This window comes from Artibeus jamaicensis, unplaced genomic scaffold (assembly GCF_021234435.1).
Source record: "Artibeus jamaicensis isolate MK-2021 breed Jamaican fruit bat unplaced genomic scaffold, CSHL_Jam_final contig_497, whole genome shotgun sequence".
In the NCBI taxonomy this organism is placed as follows: domain Eukaryota; kingdom Metazoa; phylum Chordata; class Mammalia; order Chiroptera; family Phyllostomidae; genus Artibeus; species Artibeus jamaicensis.
Genome location: NW_026521863.1, coordinates 5,514,404 through 5,530,470, shown reverse-complemented (window position 1 = coordinate 5,530,470; position 16,067 = coordinate 5,514,404). Strand labels below are relative to the sequence as shown.

Sequence of the window (16,067 nt, the reverse complement as noted above, 5' to 3'; positions counted from 1 at the left end):
CAGTCTCTGGATTTTCCCACCTTTCCTCGGAATCCTGGTCTCAAAGTCGCCCGTCACGCCGATTCCTGTCCCTGAGCAATGTTGCGATGTCAGTGCTCGCTAACCCTTTCTGGCTTGTGGGTTGGATTTTTGGTGGAGCACTCACCACTTCACTGAGAGCTGTGTTTTCTTCATTTCGGGGTCTGGGAAGTATTTGGCGGTTTCCAGTGGAAAGTAAAACTTGAGTTTCAAACAAAGATGGAGCAGACTGACTTACATAAACATGAACGTTTCTAGCATTAGAGAGCAATCCTTGGTAATACTTAGGAAATAATTTTTGCATTTTTGGGGTTTTCGGGGTCTAGCTCATTTCAAAAGCCGTTACCATTCCTTTGGGGGTTTTCTCCTTCTCCCGGGCTGTCCTCTCCTCCTTCTCGTGCCGACTGCCAGGCTGGGCGGCTCGGGCACTTAGCTCAGAGAGGCAGCCGTTCCCGGCTGGTATGTGCCCTAATGTCTTGGGTGTGTCTGCACTGGCAGCCTTTTGTGACCAAATGTATCGGTTGTGTCAAGGAGCTATTTTTGACTTTCACAGAAGATCATGATTAATAGTCTCTTCGCCCATCGGGGCTGACTGCAAGTGGCAAAAATCCAACTTGAACTACCATATTTTTTAAAGATATTTTATTTATTAATTTTTAGAAAGAGGGGAAGGGAAGGAGAAAGAGTGGGAGAGAAACATCAACATGTGGTTGCCTCTCATGTGTCCCCTACTGGGGATCTGGCCTGTAACCCAGGCATGTGCCCTGACTGGGAATCAAACCGATGACCCTTTGCTTCACAGGCCAGTGCTCAGTCCACTGAGCTACACCAGCCAGGGCTGAACTACTATATTTTGCCATGTATAATGCACACCTTTCTGTGCAAATTTTTGAGGGAAAAGCAAGGATGAGCATTACACATGGGCAGTACTAATTCCATATCTATATAAATGTTTTTAATTCTTTTATTTATGCATTAAAAGTATAACTCTAGAAAGCAGTAACAATATCTGTATGCAGAATAATACCTTGGAATAGAATAATCAGCTTTGTTTCTAAATATAAATAAATAAATATTTAATAACAAATAAAAACAAAAGATTTTTTTTCCTGGTGGTTTGGCTGAAAAAATGTGGGAGCGCATTATACATGGCAAAATACGGCAATCTACAGCTCAGAATTCCTCGGTTCGTGGAGTTGCATGTGAGGGAAGTTCAGGGGTCGAGCCGGCCCTGGAAAAGCCTCAAACCAGGGCTCACCAGGTGGAGGAAACAAGTGTGTCGGTACACAGCTCATTTCAGATTCGCTGCCTCTTAGAGACTTTAGCATCTCGGGGCTGTAAGAACTGAGGCGAGTGGGAGACCGGATTCCATTCTTTTTCCTTCAGGGGGTCCTGAGGGTCTACACTACTCCCAGTGGGAGGCGGCAGAGGCCGCACTTGCTGGCAGCACCCCGAGCCCATCTGGGTGCATCAGTGGATCTACTCTGGCTGAAGCCAAACAGAATTAGTTTGAGGGGAAAGAAACGTGGACCTTAAATTTCTTTAAATTTCTAAGCCATAAGATCCAGAAGTCCTTGCTCTCAGACTTCAGTTTTCCCTGGGAGTTTCGTAAGGGAAGCGACTTCTCTCCATACCGGGCCACTTGTGTGTGGTCGGATGATAAAAACAGGCCTGTGCTGTGGTTGCACCCCCCTTGCTGAGACTCCGGTGGGTTGGTGTGGGTAGGGCAACGTTTGGGATTGGGGTCAGGCAGACCAGGAAAGGCCTGGAGGTCAACTCAGACTAGAGTTTGGAGTTGGCTAATGAATGAGTCTTCCTCATTTGAGAGCCTTTTGGAAACTGGGGGTGGGGAGGGAAAGCCCTACCTACAACCCCAGGAGGGCCCAGGGCGGGTCAGCGACTAGTACTGGGATGAAGGGGCTCCAGAGGGCAGGGAAGCGGGTCCTGACCCTCACTCTGAAGGGAAGCTGCGTGTTGACGTCAGGTTGATGGTCATGCCTAGAGGCATCAGGGAATACCTAGTTCTCGGAGGTGTTTTCGTTGACCTCATTAGTCTAAATTCCCCTAACATATTTCTCTGGAATCCATCAGCATTTTAAGTGAGCACCAGGTATATGGTCACACGAAAGGCCAAGAGAGATGCCAGAGTGGGAAGTCCAGGGAGGGGGAGGGGAGGTACTGCCCTCCTGTCTACCACAATGAATGGCTGTGAAGATATTGGTCCGCCAGGCTGGCCTTGGGCCCTAGCTCTGGACTCAGGCTTCTGAGGGTTATTGTCAGCCCTGGAGAATCCCTTGAGGCCTCTCTGCAGAAGCCAAAGACCCTCTGAACGCAGACGTTACAGAACCGTTGGCATCTTGGTTTCCAAACCTGAGCAGACACAGACACATACTTTGTCCCTTGAACCCAACTGGCCCGCTTGGATAAAACCTGAGTTTGGAGCTAGGTCCAAGTGAAAACTGTAGGAGCTGACTGTGCCCGAATGTCCCATTCCAGGACAGACCCAGTAGAGGTCTCCTGGGACCAAGGGCATGGAGCTGTCTAGCCTGGCAGCTGCCAGGTATCTGAAAGGTCACCAGAATATCATTTTACCACTCGGTCTCTGGCAGCGTATCCTTGAATCTGGATAAAGGTCACTGGTATGAAGTACAGAAACGACTTTGTTGTGGTGTGAGGTGGCTTGAGTCATAGCAGACTTGTTGGTTTCCTTCTTCCGTCTGGCACATCTCAGCATCTGTCGCCATTCAAAGGCAGCCTGGACTGGGGAGAGGTGGGAAGGACACGGACAGGGAACTCTTTTCACTTCACCCACCATCCCGTCGGCTGCAGCTGCAGCTCATTACCTCGTTTGCATCCTGTGGAGGTGAAAACACAGCCTGTCCAGGCCCTGCCCCGTCATGCACGCCGTGAGGAACCTCCCAATGTTCCCTGCCTTAGGCCACTCAGTTCTCATTGTGTTGACCTTGGGTTTGTCCTTTTTCTCCTTAGAGAGGCAGTTCGTGGGACGTAGAGCTTGGAAGAATGTGCCCACTATCGTCTTCATTAGATGAGAGCGCCGAGCACTTACAGAAGGCCACGGGCTTCGTTTACCTAGCAGAGGGGCTGGTCTGTAGTAAGTTCGTAAGGACACGTAAACCCAAACGAGGACCCACGTTCTCACAGTCCATCTTCAGCTTTCAGAGTGTGGGTCCTTCAGCAGAGACCCCAGAATGCAGCCTGCAGACTCTGGAACCGACTCCAGATTCCTCGTGCCTTCACTTCACACTGAAGGTGTGAAGTCGTGAGACCTACACCATGTGATCAACCCCCAAGAATAAGCTTTCTAGTCCAAGTTCACACACATTGACCTGCGCCTGCCTGGATGGGTTGTTCCTTAGGTGGATGCTGGTTTGATGAATGCACTCAGAGCCCAGGCGCTGGGGGTCCAGGTGGGGCTGGATGAGGGACCAGAGTGCCTTTTCCCCGGCCTTCCTCTCCTTGTCCAGTTCTTCCCGAGCAAGGCACAGACGGCATTCACCAATGGGACATCAACCTCAACTACCAAAGTCAATGGGAATCCAGGGAATGACAGTATTTCCTACCCAAGTGGCTGGCCCAATCTGGTGTGCTGGGCGTAGGGCGGGAAGTGGGGGTGTATTGGCCGAAGGCTCTTAGATCACCTGAAATTTAGAACTGGTCTTACAAGGAGATTGACCCTAAGGTTGTGTCGAACGTATGGTTTTGGGCCCCCCAAAGGCCTTTGTGCTGGACAAAATTGACCTTCCTTCGGTAACTCTGTGAGGCCTGAAATGCCACTGTTGGAAAGTCATTCCTCTGCGTAAGGTTTTGTCGTCAGAATTCAGGTCTTCCTGAGAGAGCATATTTGTCACTTAGTCCGTTTCTCTCCGAGAGGAGGGCAGCGAGGACCCCCGGCACAGGGAATGGAACTGTGGGCAGAAACAGGAGTGCCCTGCACCCCCCACCAGAGGAAAATGGCCCGGGAAGGTGGGGAGGACGGTAGAGGAGACGGTTACACAATGGTGGAGGTTTCACAGTTTGTTTTAGTGTAGCCGTGGCTCCCTGGATTAATTGATTTTCAGTGAGTGTAGTCACTGGTCCTTTATGAGCAGGGACAGAGTCTGTAGGTCTGTGAGCTGTGGGAAGACTGGGCTTTAGAGCTGTAGGGCCTTGGCCTTGGGCTCCCGTCCAGTGCAGCTGTGTGGCTCTGGGCAGTTCCACTCGCTAACCTCTCCGCTCCAGGCTGGCTTTCCCCATCCAGGGGTGGAGGGAGTCAGCCGCACCTCCCAGGTCCCTGTGTTATGCACAGCTCAGCAGCGTAAGGTTAAAAAGTGCTCCCAGGAGTGGGTGGCAGGTGGTAGACCCTCAGTAAGCCCTCCTTATCTATTCACTTTTCTATGCACTTACATAGGGCGGTTTGACACCATCTGACTTCTTTTAAATAATGTACAAATGCTGGTGCAGGCATGTGTTGACTTGAGAGGCGCTGCTTCTCTGGCAAGAGGAGAGCAAACACCCCCATGCACAGACACGCGTGGAGATCTGATGGGCAACAGAGTGAACTGCTGGTCATTAGGTCTTGGCAACCCGACTGTGTTTGCTCCTTCCCCTTCTTTCCTTTGTCCACCTTGCCGCAGCTCCATGAAGGTTTTGCGCGTCTCTCTTTATGCTGGGCTGATGTGACCACTTGAATGTGAGTTAGAAATGACTGTGTCCTGTCCAAGAGCAGATGTGAAGCATTGCTGGTATTTGTCTAACATTCTTCTTTCCAGATGTCAGTGATGAGGGTAAGTGTTTTCAGGCCCAGGCTGTTGGGTACCAACTTGAGATTGAATCACAAGTGCCCGGTGGGAAATGTGATGGAGTTGCCGGTTCGAAGGTCTCACCTTCAGCCTTTTTCCTGGGCCACACTTTTTCTGAGGGAGGTTTGCAAAGGAACCACAGAGAAGAGTGTCATTCATGCATCCATTCATTTGTCCTCTTCCCGAGAATCACCTGGCTGTGAGTTTCCCGTCGCAGTTTCTGAGACTTGGCTTTGGCTCCACTGTGTTTGGGTGGGAGGGAAATGGGACCCCCGGGACGATTCCTGCCGCGGGGGAAATAGGGATTGCGACTAGAACAAGTTAGCTGACAGGTGGCAGGGAGGGAGGAGAGGTTTTTGTAGTGAAGCTTTGGGAGGAACAAAGGGAACTGAGGAGGGGGAATCCCAGGCCTCGGCCGAAGAAGATCCTGAAGTTTCTCACAGGCAAGAAGGGGTGCGGGAGAGCTACTGCCGGGCAGCCGCCATTGCTCACTGTACAGGCCCAGAAGCCCACCGTTGTCCTGTCCACGGTCCCCTGAACCAAACACCCCGCTGGCTGTGGGCTTCCTGTTTGTGGCCCCGCCCACCAGGGCTTCCGGGAACCTTAGCTCAGGCCCTGCAGAGGGGACACTTTTTGGGTTTCCATCCACGCCCACAGGCTGATGTCACACTCTTGTCTCCAGGATGGACTGTCTGTCCCTGATGCTTTGAAATCATCATTTTCATACTTTGTTTTTCAGTTCCTTGAATTTCTCTAGCAGGTCAAAGAAGTTCTCTCTGTTTCTGATTGTTTTCCTCCAGAGGCAGTTGGGCAGTTTGGGAAGAATCAGTGACTATTAGACTCAGTCGTACTTCTTCTGTGTGAGGTCTCACTCGGAACTGAAATCACATACTAACCAATCTATTGTCATGAAACACTGTCCCTGCCCTTTCTTCTGCCACGAGTGTCCAAATTCATCTTTCTCACTAAGTTTAAAGGATTCTGTTTTTTTTTAACTCCTTCCCCACCCCTGAGAATGCCTTGTGCCATTCAACAGTTTCAGATCCCAGTATGCCCCAAATTTGACTTTTGTGTGAATACTTTGCATATCTTTATATTATGTTACATTGCAATATCAGTTACATGTTATGTTTCATTTTGGTTATTTTTGAAAATTAAGAACACTTTTTAGAACCTCATAACTGAAGATAAAAATATAATTGTGCTTCTTAATAACTTGTTTTTCTTCTTCTTGTGACAAAAATAGAGAAACGTATATTTAAATTAGCTACCTGCAGATAAAACCAGAGGTTCATCTGCCTTTTAAGGTGTGGATGGTTCTGGTTTGTTGTCTTTGTGGAAATGAATGCTTCTGCTATCTCATTTTGGACACAATGGGTATTCTTCCTGATCATGAGAGTTTTATGTTATTCTTCCCAGAGGTCGTCTCCAGAGTGTCTAACAATACTAGGCAAAGTACTAAGAACGTATTTGATATATGGCTGCCCCAAGAGAATATGTCAAATTACTAATTCGTTGTTCTTACACTAGTGAGGCAACATGAGCTGGAGAAAGCCCAGAGTTTGCTTTGATTTGTTTCAGTCTGGGTTTAAACTTGCCACCCACAGTTATCCAGAGCAGATGAAAGCTTGTGGGTTCGGTGTGTTTGTGTTGCTGTCACACTGTGACGATGTCCACACATGACTGTGCTTAACGTCTTCAGGATCAGACAGATTAACAGCCACTTGCTTGTTTGCTAACTGTGTCAGAGCGCATTGGAAACAATTCGTTCTCCCAGTCTGCCAGTCCCGTAAGTTGATAGTTGCGCTGTTTGCATAGCTGACCACCCACTGAAGCCAAGGCACGTGAGACTGCTGTCCACTAAAATGGGCCTGAAAGTCACGTGGGACCCACCCAAAGATGCTACCAGTAGACCCGTGGAGTATTACAACATTGCCTACGGGAAGTCACTGAAAAGCCTTAAATACATCAAAGTGAAGGCGGAGACTCAGTCCTACCTTATTGAGGATGTGGGTAAGTGACAACTCTGGTCTTGTTCTCAGTCAGCGCTAGCTGTGCCCCTGCGTTCTCGGTGCCATTCTTGGGATGTGCCTGTTTGTGAGACAGAGCGTGTCCAGGCTCACGTGGCCGCTTGGGAATGGAGGGCCACGGTCACAAATCTGTGGCTTAACAGCCTTCATCCTGCCAGTGGGCCTTCCTGTCCCGCACTTGAACTCCACTGTTCAGGATCTTTCTCCAAACTGAAGTCAGAAACCACTTTCAGTTTCCAAATGTGCTGTTTTGTCTCGTGGAGACATGACAACTGGGCGACTTTGTCGTCTGATCTGGGGATCTCTCCTTGGTGAGTGACTTTATCATTGGGGATCGCCCAGCAGCACACGCCTGTAAATGTGCACGCGATGCGCATGCTCAGCCACGTCTCCTTCAAAGGTACAACATTTCTCCCTATGCAAGTTCACTCTGGGAGTTGGGAGCATTTTACACTTTGCCCCATATTGTTTTATAAGAGCAGGTGTAGATGGTTTTGGACTGACTCAGGCTTTGGATTGCCCCCCATGGGCACCCTGTCTTCTGCCCTTTTGTCCCAGGAGCCGGAAACCCCACTTACTCTTCACTCATCTCATGGTCCCACCTCCCGGTGGACCCTAGGGACGCAACGGCAGTCAGCAGGTGCGGCATCAAGCCTCCTCAGGCCTGGCTAACATGCTGCCACCTCCCTCCAGTGGGTCCACACCCACAGGGCTCCTAGGCTCCTGGCCACAGTCTACAACACATTCCTTCTCCGTCTCTGAGCCATCCCGTCAGGCACCGGGGTATCAGGGCAGAGACTGTGCAGACAGGAGACAAAGGAGCCAGGTTCCCTTGCTCATGGTCCCAGCTAGACCCACAGTTCTCTGAATCTCCCTCACATCCCTGTGACCCTGCAGGTCCAGCTGTGGGGCGACAGGGTGGTTCTGCTGGACCAGAGGCCCGAGCAGGGTCCCATTTGCTAGCTCGGGTTGTGAGGGTTGCTGCAGAGAAGAGAAACATGCAAATAGTAAGCCCGAGACACTCGCTGAAAAGCAGTGTCTCCCCAGCAACTCTGATGAGTTAACGGGAATCAGAGACATGCGGGTGACATTTCTTCAAAACACAAGTAAGCTCGGGAGGAAGGGAGAAAGGCCCTGGCAAAGCAGACTTCTGCATTCTGTCCGAACCTGAAGCATTTCCCCAGTTGGGCTGGCAGGTTGTGCCAAACCCGTGGTGCCGCCAGGCCCTGCCATAGTCGGTCAGCAGCCACCCCTGTCTTGAGCACAGCAGGTGTCCCAGACAGGATTGGCATTGTCCCCAAGTTCCTGGGCCGCTGGCTCGAGAACTGAAGTCCGTGACAGGAATGCTCCTCACTGTGAGGAATGTGCTCACCATCACTGCCTCCGACAGAACTAACTCCAACCCCTGCAGGCATCTGTCCCCAGAAACGCCTGCCAGCTCCCATCCCTTCAAGGGACTGGCGACTTCACCTAGCCTTTCTGACGATAATAATTCATTCTGAGGAAAATCAGCACTGCTAGAGTTTTGCTTTTCCGAGCAGCAAGTTCAGGGCACACTCATGTCCTACCTTGGCATCTTGGTTTCCTTTAGTGTCCCAACAGCTTCCAGAGCTCAGCCAGAGACCACTGCTATTTGACCTTGACCCTGAGGTTCAAGTCAGAAAGCGAAGCCCAGTTGTTTCAAGATTAGTGTTTTCCAAGACTCCAGGAAATACTTTTCTAGATGTTTGCTGAAAGAGTCAAAGACAACGTGCAGACACAGCATGGTGAACATTGTATTGTGAAAAGGAGAACATTTCATGAAGCTTCACATTTTCTAATTATTTTTTAAGATTTCCATTTGGAGCTTTCCTGGGAAAATATTATTTGTAGTCATAGACATTGTAGCTTAAAACATTTACTTAGTAGACAGTGCATTCCTATTTCCTACATTGATTTCGCATTAAAAAAGCTTAAAAGCTTTTCTGTCGACTATTCATGAACCCATGTACTTTGTTCTAATTAATTTTGTGTTCTTTGGTCAGATGTATTTCTGTTACAGGAGAGGAATGTTAGCATTTTGATTTAAAAAAGAGAGAGAAAGCTATAGTTAGATTTCTCAATTCAAATTTTAATATTTGGCTGTCACTGGTATAGAGGAGACGGTTAAGCAAATCAAACTGTCGTTCTTGGACATGTGAAATGGTGGCTTGATACAAAACCGTGTGTTTCAGAGCCGGGGGTAGTGTACTTTGTGCTGGTTACTGCAGAAAACCACGGTGGAGTGAGCCGCCCTGTTTACAGAGCTGAACGCCTGCCCGGTAAGTGTCCCTGGAACCGGAGGCTGTGTTTTGTTCCTTAGACTCAGGGAGGAACATCCTCCTCACTTTCTGAGGTCAATACAAGTTTGGAACCATTAGAAAGCTCCCGAACCCAAATTTTTAGACCTGTAGAGCAAGCTAAGGGACTGGAAATGAGGAGAGATTTATCTCTGCATTTAAAGCCATTGAATGTAGGGTGTTAGCGTTTTGCCTTTAATTTTTGAGCACTTGCTAAGAGTAAGCCATGTACAAGAGACTAAAAAGGCGTGTTGTCCATAAAGCTTAGTGCTGAGTCACTATTGTGGCCTGAGCCCATTGATCCCTTTGAAGCTTGTTGAAAAGACCACTTAGCAATACGTTAGGGATACTCTGAAATGTGCAAAACCCTTTGGTCCTCGTTTCTAACTACCAGGTTGCATTTTCCTAATTTAGGAGGTGAATGGATCAAGATTGATGGTTTTCCCATTAAGGGTCCAGGACCATTTAATGAAACCGTCACAGGTACTATTTGCTCACTTGGTTCATGTCCTCATTGAAGCACCGTCTCGCAAGAGAGTTGTGCTTCTGTTACACCCATGTGCTCACCACCCTTCATTCTGTCCCCATCGCTACACTAACGCACATGCCCCCCAGTGTTGGCCAACCTGCTGCGTGCCTGGTGGACTGGACTGCAGCCGGTGTTGCTCACTTCTCACTGTTCTCTCACCTTCTGGGCTGGGGACATCTCTTGTCTTCACCGGGGGATTGTGTTGTGCTGTGGACAGCAAATATGGCGGCTGAGATGGAGTCCTGGCCCGACGAGGACATTGGTGGCTCCTGTACCTGTGGATGTGTAAACACACGGGGCCCACCAACCGGTGGCTTTTATTGGCTCACATGCTGCATTGAGTCTTTCTTTTTTTAAAACCATGGGATATTTGGTGCTATGTTAGATTGCCTGCCTTCCATCTCTGCTCCATATTTGTATATATGTGTGTTTTATCATTGGGATGTTGAAGTTGTCCGATCATGTTATTTTACGTGTTGAGAGAAGTGTTGACACTTCTTTGTGTTCCTTGAATGTATTTAATTAATGGTGAAAAAACAATGCCAAATGAGTGAAGCTACTTTAGAGTGTGTTGGCTAATATCCCAAGACAATGGGAGAGAAGCTGTGTTTTATTTTTGTGAACCATGTTTTTAAATACATCAATCTTGTGTTATTGTTGAGAGGAAGGTGAGTATGTTGAAACCAATGACTCTAATCTGCTGCCACAGATCAGATTTGATGGGTATAGGCAGAATGCAAAGTCCTTTTATATGAAAAAGGATGGGAGAATGAAACAATCAGAAAAGGAAACTGGCTTTGGAGGAAAGGTGATGTGTGCTTGTTCAGATATGTTGGACTTAAGGTGGCCTTGGGGTATGGTGATGGACATGCCTGTGGGTGACTGGAGATGAGAGAATGGAAGTTGGAAGGGAGAAGGCAGAGGCAGACATGGATTGAGGAGTCGTGCTGTCGAGTGAGAGCTGAAGGAGAGAGAGTACACGAGAGGGCAGGAGCTGCAAGAGACGCGCAGAAGGCCAGCGGCACACCTTGGCAGCCACTGACAGTAAAATTATCAAGAAGGGAGGGCGCCTAGGCACTGTGCAAAAGAGGACAAGGAGTTTGCTTCAGGGGTTGCCTGTTCCTGAAGACACACAGGTAAACCTTCACAAAGACGCATAAACCTTTTACTGACATGTACTGGGCCTTGCATTTGAATCTTGCATTATGTTTTGTATTTTAAATGACTATTTTATTGTTATAATCATCTTGATACTGTTTTGAATGACAAATAGTTTTGGAACAAGTAATTTTCCTGCTTTTTCCTAAGTAATTGATTTTGCATGGCTTCTTTAATAGAAACACATGTGTGCACATGTGTGTGACCTTTCTGAGTAAGCATGTGTTACAGAAACCCTGGGAACTGGGGATCAGAAACCGACATGTGCCAACTCAGCATGGTCGTATGTACCGTGAGAGCATTTCATCTCTCTCTGCAAGGGCCTTTGTAGGCCCTGGTCACCAAAGATACATGACACTACATTTGTCATACATTATGATTAAAAAGAATATACCGGAAGAAACTGCTAGCTGAAACCATGTGCAGCATATGATATAAAGCAGATTTTTAAAAATGCATAGTCTTGGTTATAGGGCTCCAGAAAAAAATCACATTTAATTGTTAATTAAAAAAATAAGAATAATGTATGAGAAATGATCAATTAGTGACCAACATGCATCTATACTTTTTTATGTCCCTTGGACAATATGCTTTGATATTGTTGTGAGAAATGGTTACTGTATGATTATCCTGCCAAACAAGAAAAGGATCCTTCATTCCACGTAACTTCATTTACAGGGGTGGAGGGTGGGGGGAGGTTTGTTTTGAAATGGAGACTTTGCCTTCAGTACCTGGTGTGAGCCCCGAGGATTTGCTTTAGTGCTTTGACTGTTAACACCTTACTTTCTTCCAGGGTTTTATTTGAAACTAGAGGAAAATCCTTTCTGAAACAGTGGTTTCAGGCCGTATTCTGGAAGACCTCCTTTTGCTGGTTGAGACTCTCTTGACCTCATCGTCTGTACTTACATGTAGCACTTGAATTGTTTAATTCACTCATGAGGCACCCGCAGCTTTCCAAGTGTAAGCCTAGGTGCTGGAGAGACACCAGTGAACAAGATGCACAAGGGCTTGCATTAGTGAAGACTGTATTCTCGTGTGCAAGAAAGGCAGTGAGCATGGAAACGAGAGGTTGTTTGTGTGTCATCTGTATTAGTTTGCAAGGGCCAAATACTGCAGACTAGGTGACTTCAATCATACAAACTCATGTTCACACAGTTTGGAAGCTGAAAGTCCAAGGTCAAGGTGTTAGTAGGTTTGATTTCTCCAGGGTTCTCTCTCTCTCTCTTGGCCTTGCAGATACCTCCCTTCTCCTGTGTCCTCACATGGCCTGTCTTCCTGAGCACACATCTCTTTGTGTCTCTTTGTGTCCAAACTTCCTCTTCTCATGAGAACATCTGTCAGGTTGGATTGGGGCCCACCCTATGGGCCTCAATTAACTTAATCACCTCTTAAAATGCTCAGTCTCCAAATAGTCACATGCTGAACTAACAGGGTTACAACTTCAACATATCAATTCTGGAAGCGGGCAAAATTTGACTTATAACATAATCATAAATTCTTTGAAAAATAGGCAGCTCTGTAATATACAACTGGGAAGGGGGCGCCTAGAGGCCTGGTAAGAGAGCAGCGCGGGCCAGGCGGGGACCCAGCAGTGAAGCGAAGCCGTGTGAGGAGAAGGAGAAGCTGGGAGTCCTGGGGGCCAGAGGCCTCGAGGGAGTCTCGGACTGGCCACTTGTCCAAGTGTGAAAACTCTTCGGACTTAGACAGGGCTCAGTGGACATGCAACTCCACAGCAGACTCTGGGCTTCCTCTTTGAGGGGGCTCATCTCAGTATCTTTTAGTTGGAAAGCCTTCTTCGTAGGTAAATGTAAATGTAAATGTCAAATCTCTGCTGTCGAGATGTAAATCCATACCCCTCTGTTCTGTCCCCACAGCAGAGATGACCCAGGTCCTTTCCCGGAGTGGAATCCTATTATGTACCTTTCCTGCAGACTTCTTCTCTGAAGTTGTTTTATTGTTTTTCTGTCGCAGGTCTGGGCTTATCTGTCATAGTCAAAGACAGGCCTTGGGGGGTCGGGATGACGACAGACCAGACTGAGGCCCGACTCTGCAGTTCATCTGCGTTCACCCAGCTCTTCCTCTGGGGCCTTTTAGCCCTCGGTGGAGTCCTGTGCCGTGTCAATCATGCTCCCTCTGGGCCTTGTCTGCTCACACTGGGGCCAGACCGTGGGGTGCTGCGTGCCAAATGATCAATTAGAGACCATCCTTTTTCACATAGTAGCTTAATTAAAGTCATTGGCTAATGGGGAATTAATGTCTGGGGCATTATTTTCTCATGCAGTTTTAAGTTTTATGTAGTGGGCAATTTTTCAGGGCAAAACTCAGCTTCTGGTTCATGGCCTGGTGGCCGAGCCCCTCAAGGGCAGGTCACTTAGATTTCCTCATCTCTGTCTCCCCAGGGCTTGGGACAAGCATGTGGTCCATGCTCAATAAATGTTTAGTGGAAATGCATTCGGAGGCGGAAATGAGTGCTGACCAGGGCTGGGCGCTGAGTGATGCGGGGCTGTCCATCGGAAGGCCAGCATCACTCAATGGCTGATTCTGGGGGTGGTCCCCGGCAGGCCAGCTTGTCAGCTGCAGAGGGGTGCAGCCGTTAATCAGAGATCCTAATTCTCGCCTCCAGTTACCCAGAGGGGCCTGGCTGAGGCATGGCGTGGAATGCCTTTGCAGGTTGAACTTCTTCCAGGCTGGCTGGTCTCAGAGGACGAGGTGCATCCACTCAGATCTGTTTGCTGCGAGGGAGAGAGCCTCCCTCCCTGGTAACAGGCTCCTTCTTCCCAGGGCTCCGATCTCTCTGTCTGAGAACCCATTGCAAAGCTGCCACTCACACGAGAACACAGCTGGACTTCCCCAGCTTCGAGCCCACTCTTTAATCACAACGAGTGGAGGCTTGCATGTGGGACTTCACTGAGCCCCATGCTCTAGGTAGGAGCAGCTAACTCAGGAGTTGCAGCCCAGCAAAGATGTGTGGAAGGGATGCTAGAACCATCAGCTGCCTCCTAGGGCAACAGCTGTGAGCAGCCAGCCTTCCTGGGCACCAGCGTCTGAGCCAACATTTTGTGAGGTTCCTCTACTTTGATGAACATAAATATCAGCTCACTGATTTCCCTTTCAGTGAATTCTAGGAAGGAAATGGGAGTGGGGCCATGGGAGGTGGCAGAGCGGGTACTGGTCTTCCAGGCTCATAGATCTAGGTCATTGCCACGGGTGGGACCCAGTGCCCCTCGCTCTCCTACAGGAGGAGTAAGGCTGTCAGTTCAGCGCAGGGCAAGATGCCCCACAGGAGGCTTCTGCCCTGCGAACACCGAGGGACGTGCCCGTGCAAGCGGCTACAGAACCCCTGAGCTCTTGCTGTGGCCAGGGCTTCATTGCCAACCTGTGCAGCGTCCTCCAGGGTCACTAATGGAGCAGCGCTGACCACGGTCTGCTGTGATATGGCCGTTTGCAGCCACACACAGCCCGAGCCCTGTGGGTGAAATCAATGGCATGAAGTAGCTGTCACTGATCATCATGTCACTGCTGGGGTCAGAGGCAGCTGCTGTTGATTGACACTTTGGAGGACATCCTGGAGCTGCTGACAGGAAGCTGTTCCCAGGCCTTCTCAAATGGGGTCCGCAGGGGCAGGGTGCACTAGCCACACCCAATGGGGGTTTGTTTCCTGGAGGGCTGGTCATTTAAAATATGATTTTTTACTTTAAAACGAACACTGAAATATTATGGAGCAGTCCACAAAATGCAAGGGCAATTGTGAGGTCAAACTGTGATTGTGATGGAATCGCCAAGCTCCAAGCTCCTGGGGTCAGGGTCCTTCTCTCGGCCTCTGAGGCCACCTTCGTGGGAGAGTTTGAGGAGCCCTGTTAAGTGAAAAAGTGACTCAGCGCTTTTGCAAAATAAATAGAGAAACAGAAGCACGTGGTTGAAACCGCGTGGTCGCAGGGCGGCTGGAGAACTTGCTTTGCTCCTGAGACGGGCTGATAACTGGGTTCGGGGCAGCACAGCTGGCTGCCCTGTGCCCACCCCTGGGGCTGGCCACTGACCTCACCGGCCCTGTCTATACTCCACGTCCCTGTAGTGGGAGTCCCCGGGGCTTCCCGTCTCATGACAGTATGGACTCGTGGCCCCAGGCGCAGGAGACAGAGGCTCTGCAATGTACCGGCGGGGTCCAGTGAGCAGCAGACATTTTGGATGGAGGCCCTTAGGCTCACTTGTCTTACAAGAAAGTTTTAAATGCTTTACAAAGGCTTCCATGACCTGTAACATTTTCAGTAAATGGCATTGATTAGCATGGGGGAGGTCAAGGTTCTTTTTCCCTATCTTTTTTTTTTATTTTCTTTTTCCTTTTAAGACCATCTCTCTTCTCCCAATCCCTGAAAAGGCAGCAAAGACTTACTGACTCCCGGTGATGGCTGAGGGTGCTGTTAGGATGTCTCTGAGGGATGGCGAGATGTCATACTAATTTGTCCTTGGTGTCCCGGCAGCGTGAGTCATTGTCATGAGCATCACCTTTGTGTCTTTCCACAATGCCAGGTGTGTTAGGGGAGACCTCCCCAGGAAGCCAACAGAGTCACATGCAGGTCTCAGACAGACAGAGAGGGGAGCTTATGCAACAGAAGCAAGCAGAGCAAGCAGTGGGCGTGAAGTCCCCGTCACTGGTGGCATCTGCAGGTAGAAAAGCATGCGTGTGTCTCCAGCTAGGTGGCTGTAGTGTCGCACGCGTCCGGCAGAGGGGAAGTTCAGTGGAGTCCGGAGCCGGATCGGCAGTGCAGCCCAGCTCATGTGTCAGGAGCTCAGGGTTCCTACAGCCCACAGGGACGGGGCCCCTCGTGTCTGTGTCCCGAAGGAGCCCTCGTCCGAGTGTCCAGACTTGTGATTTCGGGCCTTCCGGCCCCTTTAAGGGCATTCCCATTACACCCCATGACCTCAGCCTTGATGTAGCACTTGACATGGCCGTCAGCAACTCCACCTGGGCTTGTCCAAGGGGCCCAGACAGACCACTGTACCCTTGCTCTGCACTGTCAGCCAGCCAGGCTTTCGTGGGGCTCCTGGCTCTTCCCCAGGTGATTTTTCCTCGGAGACCCATGTTGGGGGAGAGTGTGATGGGTGGGTCCTCAGGGGAGGGGACTGACTTCCCTTGAAGAGCACCAGGCCCTTGGGTCACCTTTTCTCTGAGTGACCCGTGGCACAGAAGCCCTGGACAGTGATTCCTGGGGCGACA

General features: G+C 49.4%; 1 protein-coding gene across 2 annotated transcripts in view; it reads left to right on the top strand.

The window, feature by feature from the left end:
- The window catches only part of FNDC1 (fibronectin type III domain containing 1), a 76,022-nt gene that overhangs the window by 13,707 nt on the left and 46,248 nt on the right, over window positions 1–16,067 (top strand). The window contains exons 2-4 of one of the 2 annotated variants that reach the window (XM_037126142.2): window positions 6,636–6,830; window positions 9,061–9,147; window positions 9,580–9,648. The exons of the other annotated variant lie outside the window; for it this stretch is intronic. Coding sequence (XP_036982037.2) covers window positions 6,636–6,830; window positions 9,061–9,147; window positions 9,580–9,648 — 351 coding nt within the window. The remainder of the gene's footprint in view (window positions 1–6,635; window positions 6,831–9,060; window positions 9,148–9,579; window positions 9,649–16,067) is intronic. 2 annotated transcript variants of the gene reach the window in all.